Source organism: Bidens hawaiensis, unplaced genomic scaffold (genome assembly GCF_021521415.1).
Source record: "Bidens hawaiensis isolate Kalapana, Puna unplaced genomic scaffold, B.hawaiensis_p1.1 tig00036241_1, whole genome shotgun sequence".
Classification (NCBI taxonomy): Eukaryota; Viridiplantae; Streptophyta; class Magnoliopsida; order Asterales; family Asteraceae; genus Bidens; species Bidens hawaiensis.
The window spans coordinates 109,394-127,287 of NW_027505400.1; the positions used below are offsets into that span (position 1 = coordinate 109,394).

A 17,894-nucleotide genomic window follows, 5' to 3' on the forward strand; every position below is an offset into this window, starting at 1 on the left:
TCAACAATAGTCACTCAAATCCTACATATAACGCTAATAACATGCAACAAGCCATGCAAATTTAATGTTTACCGAGCACGATTTTGTGCAATGTCCACTTATAAGCTTGTTGTGGCATAATATTAATCAGACCATAACTTGCTACAACAAAAGTCAAAATTTATCTTGGTTACATAAAACCAATCTCACCTAAGTTGCAGCCGAGTATTGCATTGTTAAACTTCTTTGTTTAACTAGCTCGTGAAGATCTTGAACGATTTTGAAAACCGAATCAGGCCTTGCTAGCCTCAGTGCATTTTGTGACATAGCTTTGAGCTCGTGTGCTTTTGGACCAAACCATTGACCGACAATATTTGCAATCTCTTTCGGTGATTTTGAAAATTTCCCGCACCCATTTTCCACCACATACGGTACATTCCCAACTTCCTGCATAAGGGTATTTTAGTCAATTTATAAAAATTTTAACAGAAAACATAAAAGACATCTACTTCAAGAACCATTTGTGTTATGTTTGAGTAAACAATAGTGACTATTATGTATAAATTTTGTAGAAAATACATAGTGGACATTCATTTGAGCTAAAACTGAAAATTATGAATAAAATGCCAAAAAAATCTTTAAAAAACATGAAAAACTGGCAATTTTTGAAAGGCTACAAACACTATATGAAAGGAAAATAAACTTTATAACAAAATTACCTGCCCAGCAATGTAATCGTTTAGAATTATGGGAAGTCCACATATCATAGCTTCTGCAATGGTTCCCGGACCAGCCTGCCAGAAAAAAATAATAAAAAACTAATTAAAAACTTTGCATTAAAAAAAATGAGATATTTGACTTTTAAGAGTCAAATAAGTAAATATAAGGAATCTATTTAGTATTTACCTTGGTAATAATACAATCACAAGCACCCATATATTCTTCCATCTTAGTCACAAACCCCTTCACCTGAATAGGAATCTTCCACTCGGCCGAAAGCAACTTACTAGCAAGCTTTTTGTTCCGTCCACAAATTACAAGCACTTGACCAATTGGCTCACCAAGATTCTCATCATATAATGCATTCCCGAGTGCCTTAGCTGTCGCCTCAATGGGCCCCATCCCCTCTCCACCACCCATTAGTAACACAGCCAGGAGATCTTCATCCATACCAAGCTCCCGCCTCAATTCAACCTATACATACACATACACGTACAACCATCAATGTTGACCGAAAAAGTCAAACTGTTTCAATCCGACCCGTTTTTAGAAGAAGATTCAAACCTTGGGGCGAAGAGGTTTAACAAAAGAGGGTCGAACGGGGAGGCCATAAACTTTTATTTGAGAAGGTTTGAGACCGGCTTTTAAGGCCCGTTTTGCCACCTCATCTGTGGGGCAATAGCATCTTGTTACAAGCTTATGAAACCTATCATGTAAACAATAATAATAAGCTCGGTATTGAGACCTGAAACATATGTTAAGTAATAAGTCTGGAGTGCAAAACGAACCATGTGGGATGGCACGTGCTTAAATCTGTAACAACGGTAGTAAATACAATCTTGTCTAGAAGACCCTTTGATCGCAAGATACGAAGAGGTACGTGTTGCATTAGAGGATGTACGCTGATGATAATATTTGGTTGGTACTTCATTAGACCCTTTGCAACCTCTCTGTCACAAGACATTAGATGATACGCGGATTATAATAAAGAATTTGTGAATGTTTCATTTGGAGTTTTGACCAAACTTTATAACTGTTTGGACCAAAATAATCACTAAACAGCAACCAAGATTCATATGTGTTTCATTTACCTCACTTAATTGTATACTTTTTTAACATTTATGAAAAACTTACATAAGATTGGAACATCTAACATATTGGTTACTGTCGTGTAAAGTTACCCAAGAAATAATCAGTTTTTAATGTTTAGCTAACCAATCACTCAGCATCATTAAAAGTGTGATTATTAGTTATCAAAACTTCAAAGCACCTTGCATATGCTCAAAACTTCAAAGCACCTTACATATGCTCCTAAAGATTGAAAATGAAAACGTACACTCAAAGATTAAACTATTATTTAGCTATCATAATAAGCACTTAAACTTAATAATATTGCATGCACAAATTATCTAGACAATAGCAGGATATCAAAACATCTAAACTAAACAACACATAAAGATAATCACTTTGAATACCAACAAAGAAGACTAGCATGCTCACCGTGCTATAAACGTTGAGGTGGCAGCAAAATTCGACTGGTGGATCAAACGAGGAGCAGAAGCATAATACGTCATCCGCCACAACGACCCATGTTTAACCAAAAAATTATAACTTCTTGGCAACTGATTAAACGGCCACGGTGTATGATTCCTCCATAAATCAGTCACAAACACCTGAAAACAGTCAAAAAAACAAATTCCATCAAATTTCAACCTCATCACACCAACTTAACAAAAAAACAACTCAAGAAACCAACCTCATAATCATCACCAAACTTCTCGTTAAACGCCCATTTTATCGCTTCCGCCGAAGCTCTATGCCCGCCACCTGTATCACTCATCAAAATCAACACCTTTTTCTTCTCATCACATCCATAACCACTTAATGCCAATGCTTCACCCTCCAAAACACCATCTTTCCCACCTCCTAACACACAATCACTCCCCGAATTAACCTTAACCGAAGCGAACCCAAGCGGAATCTTATCGCAGTGAAACCTAACAAACCTATTAAACTCACTAAAAAACTTACTAACACTGGAACCACCCCCTTTACCTCCTGAACTCAAAGACCCAACAATCTTGGATGACTTAGGCCTCCCATTAACCCAAAAATCCACAAACTTTCTATCGGGATGAACATTCGACAGAATCGAAGAATACCCATCTAAATTCAACCGATTCGGGCCCGAATCAAATGAAAAGTTATTCAATTTGGATAAAAAACTGAACACATTATTGGGTTCTATTGTTACAGCTGAAGAAGACGAAGATGATGACTGCATCTTTATTATTAAAATTATTATTAATATCTGCAAAATCTTCTAATTCATGTACAAGAATGGAAACAAAGACATGGGTTGTAATCTTTTTTAAAAAAGATTGGAACTTGATAGTGAAATTGACAAAATCCCAAATTAGAATGGATAAAGTTTGGATTTTTTTTTCAAGAAAATATGAAGAGGGGTTTGCAGCCACATGAATGAATAATGATGAGGGAGGGGAGGAGATGCGTTAATAATGAGCCAATCGGAAAGTGATGGTCATGTTGATCACGCCTGGGTGGGTTTGTTTGTTTACTGTTTTGTTTTCCTACATTTACCATTACATGTATGTGTGTGTTTATTTTCATTCAATTCAATTAGGGTTTATGTTTATAACAGAAGTTAGGAGATACCACTACTTTTGGGATTCCTTAATTTATCACCTTGTAACTTTTCATTAAGTTAATAAGTTACATAAGTGTAACTTATTAACTTTTTCCTCATCATCATCATCGTCGTCGTACTCAGTATATCCCACTAATAGCAAAGCTATGGTAGGGTCTGAGGAGGGTAAGATGTAGACAGCCTTACCTCTACCCCGTAGGAATAGAGAGGTTGCTTCCGGTGAGACCCCCAGCTCGATGGTAGTTTTGCATCAAGCCTTGGACATAAGGCACATAACACTCAACCATTGGGACACCGGCCGATTGGTGCATGTACCCTTGTCTTTCGGCTATCAACGCTACCACATGATGCTTGATTAACCTTCCGCCACTTTTAACGTTATTTTCACGAGATTAGTAAAATAAAGTTAAAATTAGTGCAATTTCACTTTAGCCCACCTGAGGGTTCACACATATACACATTATATGCGCGCATTCCTCTCACATCAAAAGCAATCCCAAACATCTTATTCTTTTTTAAAAAATTAATAAGTTATAAGTTAGTGAAAATAAGCAATGCCAAACACCTTAGTGTCAAAAGTTTATTTATTATAGTTATTATTTATCAAATTGGTGACATATAAGGGGACGAGAAAGGTTCAAGTTAGAAATCATTCCTAACCGGATTTTATCGTAGTTAGTATTTGAACTACGGGTTTTCTCGAAACAGTAAATGGTGGGCTTGAGCTGCCAAGCGTTGTCTGCGGTAGCAGGTTTTAAGGTCGCCTTTTGTCATTGGGTTACCTAGGGAAGCCAGACTTCTTCCGTTGGTCGTTTATAAAAGGTGGCGTATAAGGTATTAGGGTTTAAGAAGATTAGTGGAGAATTATGAAGAGAGGTCCACCAGTTAGGGAGTGTCATATTAAAAGTATGGTGTTTTTGGAGATTTATTAGGGGTGATGGAGACTTATGGAAAGTTAACGGGAAACTTTTTGTTTTGTTATATATATAGGGGATGGATCTTGCGAGAAGTCAAGTTAAAGCGAGAAGTGCGAGAAATCAATCTGGACCATTGATTATGTGTCATCAATGGATTAGAAAGGTTGTGACAAACTTGTAATTATGAAGATATTAATCTACCAAAATTTTAATGAAGAAGGGTAGTTTGGTATTTGTTTTTTAGACTTTTCAAAGTGAAACTTAAGTCATTAATAGCATTTATCTAGTTATTATTACTAGCTAATTGTTTAATTGTTATTTTTGAATTGATGTTATTAATCAAACTAATGTTAAACAAATATAATTTTAATCAAATATTGTAATATCTTCAATCTTATTTTTCAAATGCGTTAAATATTTATATATTGCATACACAAATTTATGTATTATATACACATGCATAGTCATGTATTTTGTGGGTAGAATCACGATGCGTATATGAAAATTTTATAATTGTAGGCTATTAACATGATTTGTTATTTATTATATGTAGCTTGATGTGAAAAATTTAAAAAAAAATTATTTTATACCATGTAGGGTTTATATATGTAGTATTTAAGTGGTATCACGGATGTGTATATGAAAATTTAACAAGTATAGGTTATTATCATTATCTGTTATTTATTATATGTAGTTTAATATAATAAAAAAATTTATTTTGTACTGTGTAGGTTAATTTATGTACTGTGTAGGTTCGTATATGTACTATGCATATGGTATTTCGAATTGTGTACATGTAATTTTTATCGTGTATGTTCGTTTATGTAATGTGTAGGTTTGTATATGCACTGTGTATATGATATTTCGAATTGTGTATGTGTAATTTTTATAGTGTATAGGTTCATTTATGTACTGTGTGGGTTCGTATATTATTGTGTAGGCTCTTTTATGTACTGTAGGTGTTATTTCCAATGGTGTATGTGTAACTTTTATCGTGTGTTGGTTCATTTTGTATTGTGTAGGTTCGTATATGTACTATGTAGATGGTATTTCGAATTGTGTATTTTTAATTTTATTCATGTGTATGCTCATTTTTGTACTGTGTAAACTTATCGGCACTATCGAATTTAAGAACTATTATCCGGATAAAGGTATGACATTCAAATTACGAGAATAAAAAAATAATATTGATAAATCAACAAAATTGAATTTGATAAAAAAAAGAATTCAATATAGATTGATTTGACTAAATTTTTAAAAAATATTAGAACAGATTAAAAAATGCACATTTTACTATAACACTCTATCATTAAATAAATGATAAATTAAAAAAAATGTGATTGGTTGGATTAATTTCTCGCACTTCTCGCAATAAGAATCACTTCTGAAATGAACCAAATCCTACACACACACACACACATATACAGGGGAGATTTCAAATTAAAACTACTCTGAGTTTTAAGAACTCGAAAGAATTCAACGTAACAATTTTTTTTTAAATTTTTTTACGCATGCGTAATATATGTAGATTACATATACGTAAAAAACTTACAGAATTTTTACGCACCGAGTCGATTTATTACATATGTGTAACGGACGTTTAAAGTTGTGTAATCACTCATATCTTTATTCTCTTTCCTTTAATTTTTTTAATCATATTTTATCTCAACCACATAATCTAATATATTTAATTAAACTAGGATATAGCCCTTGTGATACACAGGTGGTTAAAAAGTAAACAAAAAAGTTAAATTTAATAATATACATAATAACATACCTTATGGATTTATAAGACATAAATAATTTTTTTTTAAAATACATAGATTAGTAAGAATATTTTGTATTTGTATTTTAAAAGAAATCAAAATGGAAGGTTGTGAATCTATAACAATTAAGAAAAAGAGAAGGCTAACATCAATTCATCTTAATTGAGTTGGTAAGCCACAAACATTTTAAAATTAAGGTAGTGAGTTCAATTCCCACCAACAACGTATTTTTCATTTTATCATTTATTAAATAGAAATTGTAAAAATGAAAAGTTATACACTTGGCATCTATGTGGAGGGTCTAGTTGAATGACATGTGCAGATAATGTGTTGCTTTAATAATATAGGTAGATGTGTTGTCAAGAATGAAGTACTTCTTAAAACTCAACAAGGTTCTCAAAATCCCTTCCCCTATATATATATATATCTACCTATTCTAATAAAGTAAAATAATTGTGGACACTTGTTATCTTTTGGTTAATTCTAATAATACTTTTCCCTCCAAAACCAATATCTTAATCTATCTACATATTCTAATAAAGTAAAATAAATATAGACACTTGTCACTTTTTGGTTAATCATCACAATTTTTTCCCGCCAAAACTAATATATATGTAATAGATCAATTATTATTCACTTTCCTTTTAACTATATTTATATAATATCTATATATTTTTATAAATATAAATATTAACATATTAGTTTACTTTATATTTCAAAATCCTTGGTGAATTCCAAAAATCAACAACAAATCATGTTTCTCGAATGAAAATTGTTTCGGGTTTGTTGTGAAACCTAAATTTGATTTTACGGGTCAAAAGTTGGTAAATAGATTGTTTGGTATAAGTATTTAGGTCAAAATTTGTTACGGGCCAAAAATGAAAATTTTGAGTATTTTTAAAAGTTTGAGAATGCAAATTAGATTTATTGTCAGATTTGTTATGGGTTCAAAGTGTTGACTTGAAAATGTTAAAAGTATGAAAGTTAGAATTTTATATATGATTCGGGTTTCAAAATTATTTTTAAGTGCATTTTTTGACATAATCAAAAGGCTCTGGATTTGACAAATTGACTATTTTTCCTTCAACTATTAAAATTTAAGAAAAGATTATCTATAAATGCTTTTAACTTTTATCAAATTTGAAATATTTATGTCAACATTAATTTTTCCTTCAATGGTGATCAGAAAGTTGTATGGGAAACATGTCATGCAAAACTATGCTCAAATGAAACAAAATATTTATAAAATTGAATGGGTTAGCATGTTATTTTTTATATTGCCATTATGACAAAGTCGAGAAGCACTTTGAAACTTATCAAAATCCTTTTCATGGTGTAGCTCAAAAAAACATAGTTCTTGAAGAACATTTATCGTTATAATTTAATGTTCTACTTTCCTTTGATTGGTGGTAAATTGAGAAATATATCAATAAAGGTAATGCTCATTTTGTATTTAGGCTGAGTGGTTAGAACTACTATCGTATGAGAGGTCTTATTTTCGAAATTGGTTCATAACCAAAATTGTTTCAATTATACATATATGACACCGAGAATGAATTTTTTAATAGAAAGATAATTCTTGGGTACATTTTTGCATGGGTATTTTTTTATTAAGTTCATTTATTTTGTAATATAAATAAAATCAATTTATGTACACATAGTATAGATACAAGCATAGATGTTATACATTTTTTTCATATACGCTATGTAATTATTTGTGTTACTTGTAATTTTATAATTTGAATTATCACGTGTATAACACGGGCTCTAAAACTAGTTAACCCTAATATATGTAATAGATCAATAAATATTCGCTTTCCTTTTATACATAATTTATATTATATCTATGTGATGACCGTCGTTTGAGCCATGCAAAAACCTAATTAACCTAAGTATCTAGGGTAAGTCAGGTATCGTATCCATGAGGAGTATGTGGTCAGTGTGCAGTGAAATCGATTCCTAACATTATGAAGTGAATTCAATTAAAGTGCTGATCAAACTAGCAAGCAGTTTGTGTTTTATAATAAACGAACAATTAATCAAGTATTCAATCAATCAAACAAAGCAAATCACACCCCGGGAATTCAAGTAAGCAAACTAACAGCAAACTCATGCACATAACAGATAAACTATCCCGTGTCAACTACAGACTGACTAACCGGTTAAACCTTAGGCATCCACGCTCGCCAACACACGACACTGTTTATCAAACGGTCCCTGCCAGTGTGACTCAACTAAGGGCAAACGTATGCTTTCTCACAATTAACAGGTTAAAACAATCCTATAAGCAATTATTATAGCAACTGACACACTAATCGTTCTGATCAAAATAAACCTAAACTGACGTTGTGCACAATAACACTAGACATCAATACTCATAGATTAACATCAAAATAATTACAATCAATCGTTCTAGTACATGAGAAAATAAATGAAAGATTACAAACTATACATCACGGGTATGACTTGAAGGATCTAGCCGCGTCTCGGCATCTCTCGGTCTTCGATTACGATGTTATGGATCATATCTATGGTCTTGGGATGATTGGAAGTAATGGTAGGTTGTTCTCCTTTTCTAAAAGTGCTTTGGAAACTAAATAATCGTCTAGGGTCGTCCAAATGTGTTATATAATAAAACCCTAACTTTCACGATTTTGGGGACCATCGCGTAGCGTGATGGTATCCTCCCCAGGTCAATCGCGCTATGCGATGGACCAAAAGTCAACGCAGTCTAATTTACAGGGCATCGCGTAGCGCGATGCCCCACCTTCAACACCCATCGCGCTACGCGATGGGTCTCTTCAGTCAGCAAGTTCATTTAAGTGCCTCAGCGCGTGCTGGACATCCCGGGTCTTCATTACGTGCTCGTACAGGTCCAAATTAGGCGCATTAAGTACCTGTGACCTGAAACACAATAACCACGTATGAAGTACCAAAGTTCCTAAACTAAATTAGTAAAACAACTAAGTTAACAAGTTAATATATACACAAATAAACCGAACATCACATCCTCACACTTATCTTTTGCTTGCCCTCAAGTAAAACTCTAAAGTAACCATTAACCGCCATCATAGCTCTACCAATTATCACCATAAATACTAACAAGGTTTAAGGTCATACCCAGTTTCCCAGACTGACACTTTCTAGATTGACAACCCACAAATCAAGTTAATGCTACAATAAAACTATAGCATCGCCCAGACAAGTGTACTTTATTTCCGGTTAGGGCATACATATTCACAACCCTTACACTATCAACACTCCACTTTGTTTAATATCTGGACTAGCAAAAGATGTGCTAGTATATGTCTCTGCCCTCAAAATACATAATATGAGTTACAATTTAATATGCTTGCAGGTCAGTCTTATCTCCACCCATTAAACACCGGTTGCATAAAGACTCGGACTAAGGTTTTGCTGAGGCTTAGGTTCAGGTGCGGATTGGGCTTAATTAGTAACTCAGGTGGATGAAACCCAGTTAAACAAACCAATATACAGACTCACGAATACAAACGAACTAGATACAAAATCAACTGCTATTAACATATTGTACTGTATATATTATAGAAGATTGTAAAGAAAAACAAAACTCGAATATGCTTTCAGTTTACAAAGTAATTTTTTAATCATTAAATTATAAATATATGCTTAAGAGCGTTGTATGGGAAGCATGTCATGCAAAACTATGCTCAAATGAAGCAAAATATTCACAAAATCGAATGAGTTAACATGCTATTTTTTATGTTGTCATTATGACAAAGTCGAGAAGCTCCCTGAAATTATCAAAATCTTTTTCATGATGTAGCTCAGAAAAACATAGTTTTTGAAGAACATCCGTCGTTACAATTTAATGTTCTACTTTCATTCGATGGGTGGTAAATTTATAAATATATCAACAAAGGTAACACTTATTCTATATTTAGGCTGAGTGGTTAGAACTACTATTGTATGAGAAGTCTTATTCCCGAAATTGGTTAATAACCAAAATTATTTCAATTATACATATATGACACTGGGAATGAAATTTCAATAGAAAGAGTGTTATCGGGTACGTTTTTACACGTGCATTTTTTTATTAAGTTTATCTAAAAAAATCATTTTGTGATATATATAAAATTAGTTTATGCACACATAGTATAGATACAAGCACAGATGCAATACATTTTTTCGTATATATTATGTAATTATTTTTTTATTTGTAATTTTATAATTGAAATCATCCCGTATGAGACACGGGCTCTAAAACTAGTGTGTGTGTATATATATATATAAATTTTGATTAAATAATAATAAAAGTGAATAACCTTTGATTAAATATTTTCATAAATAATTAAACCAAACTTATTCATTAAAAAAAAATACTTTTCTCAAATTCATGCGGCCTACTTATAGGGTGTCTTTGTCGTTAACATCAATTTTTATCCGAGCCAGCCGGGGCATAGGGCAATTTGGGCGACCAGCCGAGGCATTTTCGAGGGCACAAAAGTTTTTTTTATATATATTTTTATGAAAAAGAAATATGTATATTTAATGTTTTACCCTAATTATACTATAACTAGCTTGGTCTAGTGGCAAAAGGGTATAACTCTCAACAAAAAGGTTCTAGATTCTAGTATCACTTTGAGACATTTTTAAGCTTATTTTTATACATTTTATACAAAAAATTTGTTACACAATCTCATAACCAAGTAAGCCTATTAAAAATTTAATTGTTTAAACCAAACAAAAAACCATTTACATAAGGCCTATTTTTTTTTTGCTTATATTATTTCGTTACTTGTTAGGGTCTACGGGCCTTTTTATTTCGGCTCAGCTGAGACATATAAATTCTCGGAGACGGCCCTGATTTTTATCAACATATTTTGCCTTTCGAATGCATTTGGTGCATGTCATGACCTCTGATCTCTTGATCCACGCTCTTGCACCAAACGTTTGAACACTCGTTTCGAAAAACCCAAGATTTGTTGGTTTCCATCATCCAAGTATTTGGAAACATAGATCCAAGCCTTTGCCAATACCACTTCTTAGTAGCTCTATGGTCGTGGCCTTCTTCTAATTCTTGATTTGGGAATGTGATTTGGTTGTTCCATCAGGTAAAAAATGCTTGTAGAGTATGGAGTTGCATGTTTATAAAGATGTAGAAGAAATGAGTGTATGTTTGGTGTAAAAATCGGAAAAAAAGTGTGTTAAGGTTTAAAAAATTTGTTTAAATTTTTATTTATTTTAATGGTCATATGATCGTTGACCAACGAATACACTCTCGCATTGTTCGGCTTCCCCAACCTGAAATGCAAGGTACCCGAAGATATAATGATAAACTACATAATCAAGATACTTGCATAGAATGCCACCTAAGCAAAAACTAAATGAGTTGTTCACTTTCTTAAAAATTTTAATTATCATTAAAGGTTCTGAGGTGGAGAATAACTCATGAATAGGAGTGAAAAAATTGTTTGGTCCCTATATTATAAATTTTAACTTATTAATTTGCATTTTTTTTTTCTAACAAGTAATGAAATCTATTAATACACTAGTGTACTAATGAATTTGGTTATAAAGTTTGGATGATTATGAACAAAATGGTATCCAATAAACAATTTAAACTTTAAGAGAGTCAACCTAGATGATAAAGTAATATAAAGTGGGATAGTACAATGGAACTATAATTATAGCAAACGTGTTGGTCAACACTACAACACCTCATTCCATCATTTTGAAGCCTAGCTTTCAATATCAATTTAAAACAAACAATTATCTTGATGCATGAAAGTTCAAATTCAAAATTCAATTTTTATTTTATGTCGATACTTTGTATAGCCGTCCACATCGTAAAATGACATAACAATATGAGTCACATGTTAATGTTACAATAAACTAAAATGAACATTGCTTCCTAAAATAACTTAGGTCAAAAGTGATTAATTGCGAACATTGTTTAACATCTAAAAATAGAGTTAGATAAAACATAACATGTCACTTAATATGTTATCACATTGTCTTTGGACAAAACAACATGTTTGTCTTATAGTTGATTGTCACCAAACATACAAGGCTTTCAAGTTGTGTAATGCAAAATCATCTACTTACCAAATGCAAATATATACTCCTTGATCCTTAATTTTAATGCGTACTTTTGTAATTTAATTAATCATATGGAGGGTTATATATCTGACCATCCACAACGCTGCCTAGGTGGCAACGTCCACATTCCACAAACCCACAGGCTACAGACCTCAGGCGTTGGGCAAGTATGAGGGTTTGAAATTTTATAATGTTATGAGAGAAATGTGTTTTTTAAAGAGATTTAGGAATATGTTGTGACAGCTGAGATGACAGTTTGTGAGAGTTTCACATTGTGGATGCTCTTAGGTAAATGTGACCATTTGCTTGATTTGTGATTGCTTTTTAAAAAGTTCTTAGTCGGCTGGTTTATATTCAAAACCTGAGGCAACAATCTTTTACACAACCCAAAAGGCATATCCTAACACATTACAAAAATAACTAGAGTTGGGTTGATAATACAACTTGCTTATTAAATGGGTCAATTTGAGCGCAACTTGTGAATAAACAGGTTAACTCGACATGACCAATTGAATAAATGAGTTGATCTATTAACCTGTTTAAGTTTAAGGGCGTTCTAAAATAACCCCTTATTTAGTTTTTTTTTTAATTTATTAAAAAAAGGTTCTTACATATGTAAATCACATTTTATTAAAAGTGATTATCAAATTCTGAACATTCAATTTCACACAATCCCTTTAAAAACACACATCATAACATGAATCTTCAAATGTCTTGAGCATATGCAAGAAGCTCTTTGTCATTTTGAAAGATGACCATTTTATCTTCTTCCAACTGCACTAATGCTTCAATACCATCTCCATCCGGAGTATCCATCAACATGAAATAACTTCCCGGATTTACACCCCTTAGCATTACTCGCACAGGCTTTCCCCACCCGAAATCCACTTCGTAAAGCGGAAACCTACACACGCTCGTAAACATATACGATGGACGTCCGTTAAAAAACTCCAAAACCGAATTTTCCAAAACTTTAGCCAACTCTTTCACATCTCTTATTCCTTGAACATCCATAATCCCTTGTCTCAAACCAATAATCACCTGGTTCAACTCGATTTGACTCGAATAATCAATCATCTTCGCAAACACCATTGCAGTAAAGTTGCCAGCTTCCATTAATATAGGAAACTCTTTACTAACTTTATTCCTCAAGTTCACTGCTTGAATCAAGTTTGATGGTTGTAAGTGTAAAGAACATGTTTTTGTTGTGGCTGCACTCACTGCACATTTAAAGAGGAGCGATGTCAATGACTCGACCCGAGTAGGATTAACTGGAGTCGTACCCATCGCGTTAATCGTCTTCTTTAGTTCGTTAAGTTTTGAATTAGGAAACACAAATTTTCTGTTTGCATAATGAAGTTTGGATGTTTCTATATTGAGCTGGTAGTCCGGAATTTTAATGTTACTTATCGGTAAATTTAAAAAAGTAGGGTTTAAGGGCGATCCGCCACGTGCAAGATCAGCCCAATGGTTGCACAAGCCGAGCATGGTGAACCCGTCAGCGATCTTGTGCGATATGGAGACGGTGAGTGCGATTCCACCGCAGGTGAAATGGTTCAGTTGTACCTGCATCATAGTAGGGTTACCTAGACTAATGTTGGGAATGAGTTGGTCTAGGGTTTTGTCTTGCTCTTTCTTGTGAATGAAGTTATCTAATCGACTGTCTCTGGAAGCTTCCAAGAACTCGACCCCTTGATCGTTGCACTCGACATGATGTGCGGAAGGTGATACGAAGCTACCCGCGAATGGATAGTATCGTGTTAAACATTGTGATAATGACTTTTTTAAGATGTTGGTATCATCATTTTTGTAGCTTTGGTAGAAGAAAATCAATGGCATGTGAGTGTGTTGAGCAAAGTAGTCAATCAATGAAAGTTTGTGAATTTTAAGGCGAGGAGGCGTTGGGGAAGATGGTTTAATGGTTTCTTGAGATATGATGGTGTGAAGTTGTCGAATTCTCGATAATATATGGAGTTTTGTCATGATCATGTTCATTATTATCGACAAGATTGCAAGATGAAAACATGTATGCATCTTCATATATACTGTTGATTGAGGCTTAATGTTTAAATGATAAATGTAAATCCAATGATTTGGCCGTTTCAATTCAAAAAAAAACAAGCAAATACAACTAAATGTCCTAATCAAATGATAAATAGAACATGCCAATGAAATAAGTACGTGATAAGAATTGTTTTCTTATCAAATGGCCGGATTGGTGGATGTTATACACATATAATAATATGTTTGGGGCTTGTGTAGATCAAATATTTTTGGATATAAATATAAACTATAAACAATTTACGCATCACACCTAAGACGAACGCAATTCACTTTCGCTCATTGTTCAAAGATTCACAATATTATTAAGAGTAATGTTCTAAACACATATTTAGCCAATTTCAAAAAATAAAGCTTCATCGCTGACAAACTTTAACGGCTAACTGATGACAAAACGCCATTACAACTAGAAATATGAAACATCCATACCTCTGTCATCAATGAATGCACCCGGCCAAATCTCCTCACATCTGCGCTGCAGAACACCCATCTTCGTCATATGATCCTTCGAAACTCAGCTAGTGTCAAAAATGATGAATTTAAGCCATGCCCATGAACAATCTCACATTAAACTAACCGGCTCGATTACTTTTTCTTGCTTCTGAATTTCTCCTTGAGCAACGCAAACTGCTTCTTGCATTGGTTAACTGTTTTCCCCGGGACAGCAGCAGCAACACGCTCCCATCGCTGGTTAGTTTCTTTTGGAAACGTCTTTAAAGCTTGAACCAGTGCTGTTTCCTGCACAGCAGACCATACATCCTGGTCTGAACTTGAACCAATCGCTTCCACCTTTTCATCTAGGCTCGGTTTGGGTTGAGTCACATCGGGTTTGGTGGGAGCAGATGTAGCATTAGAACTAGAAACTCCCACTACATCTTCCCTAGTTGTCAGAGGAGACGAAATCGCAACCGTCGGTTTTCGTTTTTCAAGAAACGAATCGAAAGCTTTAGCAGAATCAGGTTTTTGTAAAAGAACGGTTTTTGTTGCTTTTAAAATCTCCTCAATGGATCGACCTGTGCCTATATATTCAGATATCACCTCCCACCTTCTAGAAGTTCCTTTCGGATACTTCACAATTCCTTTCCTCAAAAGCTCAATCTCTTCTTTCCCCCACGATTTTTCTTTTTTCTCGATATTATTATTCAAAACACTCCCGTTGACTTTGACTTTCACAGTCCCGTTTTCTTGGCTGTTATTAACCCTGTTATTAACCACACTGTCTTTCTCAGTATGGCCAGAGGCCATAGCATGCTTTAGAAGCTCAGCTTGACTTTGACTATTACCTTCTTTCTGTTCCAGATTGTCACATAAGTTTCTTAATTGTAACAGATCAAGTGACATGCATAAATTTTCAATATCATCCTGGTTAACGTTAAGCAAACTATTGGAGACGACGGTTGTTGAAACCGTTCGAAGACGGGTTCGTTCTTTACGCAATAACTTCTTTTCTTTTTCTTTTATTTTCTTTTGATTTGAAGCAGCCTCGGCAGCTTGTTTTTGCTCTTCTTCTTTCTTTTTCCTATTTTCTTCAGCAATTCTTGCAGCTTCTTCCTCTTGTAGCTTCTTAGCCATAAATTTGGCTTCTTTTTTCTTCTGTTTTTCGGCTTTTAATGTTTCTTTCCTTTTTAAAATACGCGGGTCCCGCTTATAAGCATTGTCTACTAACGAACGTATTCTTGCATGTTCTTCCTTTCTCGCCTTTTCTGAAAGCTTTGCATTTTGTCTCTCCATCCATCTTTTATGGTCACGTGATTCTGCTTGCTCGAGATCAAACTCGTCTTCATGTGGGAATTCTCTCCAACTTTTGAAACTGAACCAAAAATCGTAAAACGCATCGACTTCTTTAAGTGGAGTATTGTCATCTCCAAGTGATGGGATTGGTTGGCTAACTGACCACTGCCCATTTCTCATAAACGCAGGTCCAAACACCTTAAAAAAGTCTTGCGGAGAACAATCGGTTGGAATCTCATCATCAAACTCATCGGTAGAGTCGTATATTCGTCTCCTTGTGGGGTCCATTAATACTTCATACGCTTCTTGAATCGCTTTGAACCGGTTTTCGATTTCGTCTTTTTTCGCTTGTTTAGCAGCTTCGGATTCTTCCCCTAGAAGAAGTGCAGCTTGTTTGTCGGGATGATGTTTTAAAGCAGTTTCGCGATAACTTTTCCTGATTTGCTCCTCGGTTGCAAGATACCTTAAACGACCCAACCCTAATAAAGCATAATGATCTTGTTGAGCCGCTTTGTCACTGGATTTCGTTTTACCTTTGCTGCTATATGAATCTGATGATTGCATATAGTCGGTTTCTTTGTCTTTTGAAATGTTGTCGTCATCATCAGGAACATTTTCTTCTTCAAAATAGCCACGAAGCTTAAGTGCAACATCATGAAAAGAATGTCCGGCAGGCTCAAAATGTGAGGCCTTTATTGGAAGACAATTTGAAGAGATGTAAACTGTTTCTCCATTTACAAGTTCGTTTGAATAAGTAATCAAACGGACGCTTGCACGGGATGCCATTATTATGACAGCTCAAGCACCCACAGCTTCAGGCTAAAACTGAAGCAAAAAATAAAAAATTTAAAATTAGTATAGTCACCCTATTTATCAAACAAACACTTCATAATTTCTTCATATGTTTTGTTGTTCTTACATGTAAACATCCAAAAGACCCTAAATTTAAGCAAAGTCGACCCAAAATTACACCGCCTTTTGGCTCTCGATGTTAGGGTGAGCAATAACTGAACCAAAAGTATCCGAAAACCGATTAACCGAAAATCGTTTTTTTTTGTTTACCCTCGGTTAACCAAGCCGAAAACCGACAAACCAACCGAATTAACCGAACTGATTTGGGTTCTCGGTTTCGGTGGATGATTTTGCAAAACCGAATTTCGGTTTCGGTAGTAGAATAACCAAACCGATATGAGCTCACCCCTATAGCGATGCATTTTCAAAGCAACTTGTAAGCGTCTTCTAACCAACTTTACGACTTGCAATGTTCAGTTTTTAAATAAAATTAATCCTATAATTCAAAAAAAATATAAAAAAATGTGGTGATTAACAAACTATGCTCTCCATCTTCCACAATCCAATATCATCAAAATTGAACATTTACAAAGGCCACATAAGATAACATATTCTCTTAAACGACTAAAGAGCAAACAAAAGCATTATCACAAGATCAAAACCATCAATACACAGAGCTAGCTCATAACACATACCAAACCAATTAATTACAATCAATATATTCTATCTCACACCACTACTTCCAATACACAAATTTGAACAAAATCACAGTAACCCAACAATCAACACACAGAAGCTAGCTTATAACACATAACATTAACCCATCTACACATTATTTGTTCACCCATGAAAAAAAACCTTTTTTTCTTACCTATAATTGGACGCAGTGAAGAGTGAATCCGATGATGCGGTGCCAAATTGACCGATCGATCTATAAAATTAGAGTATAACAGATAAAGGGTATGCTTATTGAGCCTCTGAGATTGATAAAGACTCCAGATTTTGTAGTCTTGATGATGAGGCGCAAAGAGATTTGGGGGTTTAGGGTTAATAACTGTGTTGGGCTAAACTTGAAGCACATACATACATTCAGTTGTTTCATCTTTGGCCCTTGGACTAAAGATATTTACCATATCGGATCCGCTATAAAATTCTTAATTTCTTATAACCCGTTATCTT

General features: G+C 34.0%; 3 protein-coding genes across 3 annotated transcripts; all 3 read right to left on the minus strand.

The window, feature by feature from the left end:
* LOC143612947 (monogalactosyldiacylglycerol synthase, chloroplastic-like) lies at window positions 1-3,173 on the minus strand. The gene is made up of 7 exons (XM_077086796.1): window positions 2,456-3,173; window positions 2,200-2,372; window positions 1,488-1,649; window positions 1,264-1,405; window positions 886-1,173; window positions 699-773; window positions 1-426 (listed from the first exon to the last, which is right to left on the minus strand). The coding sequence occupies exons 1-7, from the start codon at window positions 2,981-2,983 to the stop codon at window positions 190-192; spliced, it is 1,605 nt and encodes a 534-aa protein (XP_076942911.1). The 5' UTR covers window positions 2,984-3,173; the 3' UTR covers window positions 1-189.
* Window positions 3,174-12,836: 9,663 nt separating this feature from the next.
* LOC143612953 (17,18-epoxy-17-hydroxycur-19-ene N-malonyltransferase-like) lies at window positions 12,837-14,126 on the minus strand. Its single transcript, XM_077086803.1, has one exon. The coding sequence runs from the start codon at window positions 14,124-14,126 to the stop codon at window positions 12,837-12,839; it is 1,290 nt and encodes a 429-aa protein (XP_076942918.1).
* A 651-nt stretch (window positions 14,127-14,777) lies between these two features.
* On the minus strand, window positions 14,778-16,709 carry LOC143612951 (uncharacterized). The gene has a single exon (XM_077086800.1). The coding sequence runs from the start codon at window positions 16,707-16,709 to the stop codon at window positions 14,778-14,780; it is 1,932 nt and encodes a 643-aa protein (XP_076942915.1).
* Between the last annotated feature and the right edge of the window lie 1,185 nt (window positions 16,710-17,894).

Excerpts from the sequence above, each read along its gene's own strand:
- LOC143612947 (XM_077086796.1), bottom strand. The coding sequence starts at position 2,983 with ATGCAGTCATCATCTTCGTCTTCTTCAGCTGTAACAATAGAACCCAAT. Across the intron at positions 1,650-2,199 it reads ACCTCAACGTTTATAGCACG|AGAGGTTGCAAAGGGTCTAA; the intron begins GTGAGCATGCTA and ends GTCTTGTGACAG. Across the intron at positions 427-698 it reads ACGATTACATTGCTGGGCAG|GAAGTTGGGAATGTACCGTA; the intron begins GTAATTTTGTTA and ends ACCCTTATGCAG.
- LOC143612951 (XM_077086800.1), bottom strand. The coding sequence starts at position 16,709 with ATGGCATCCCGTGCAAGCGTCCGTTTGATTACTTATTCAAACGAACTT.
- LOC143612953 (XM_077086803.1), bottom strand. The coding sequence starts at position 14,126 with ATGAACATGATCATGACAAAACTCCATATATTATCGAGAATTCGACAA.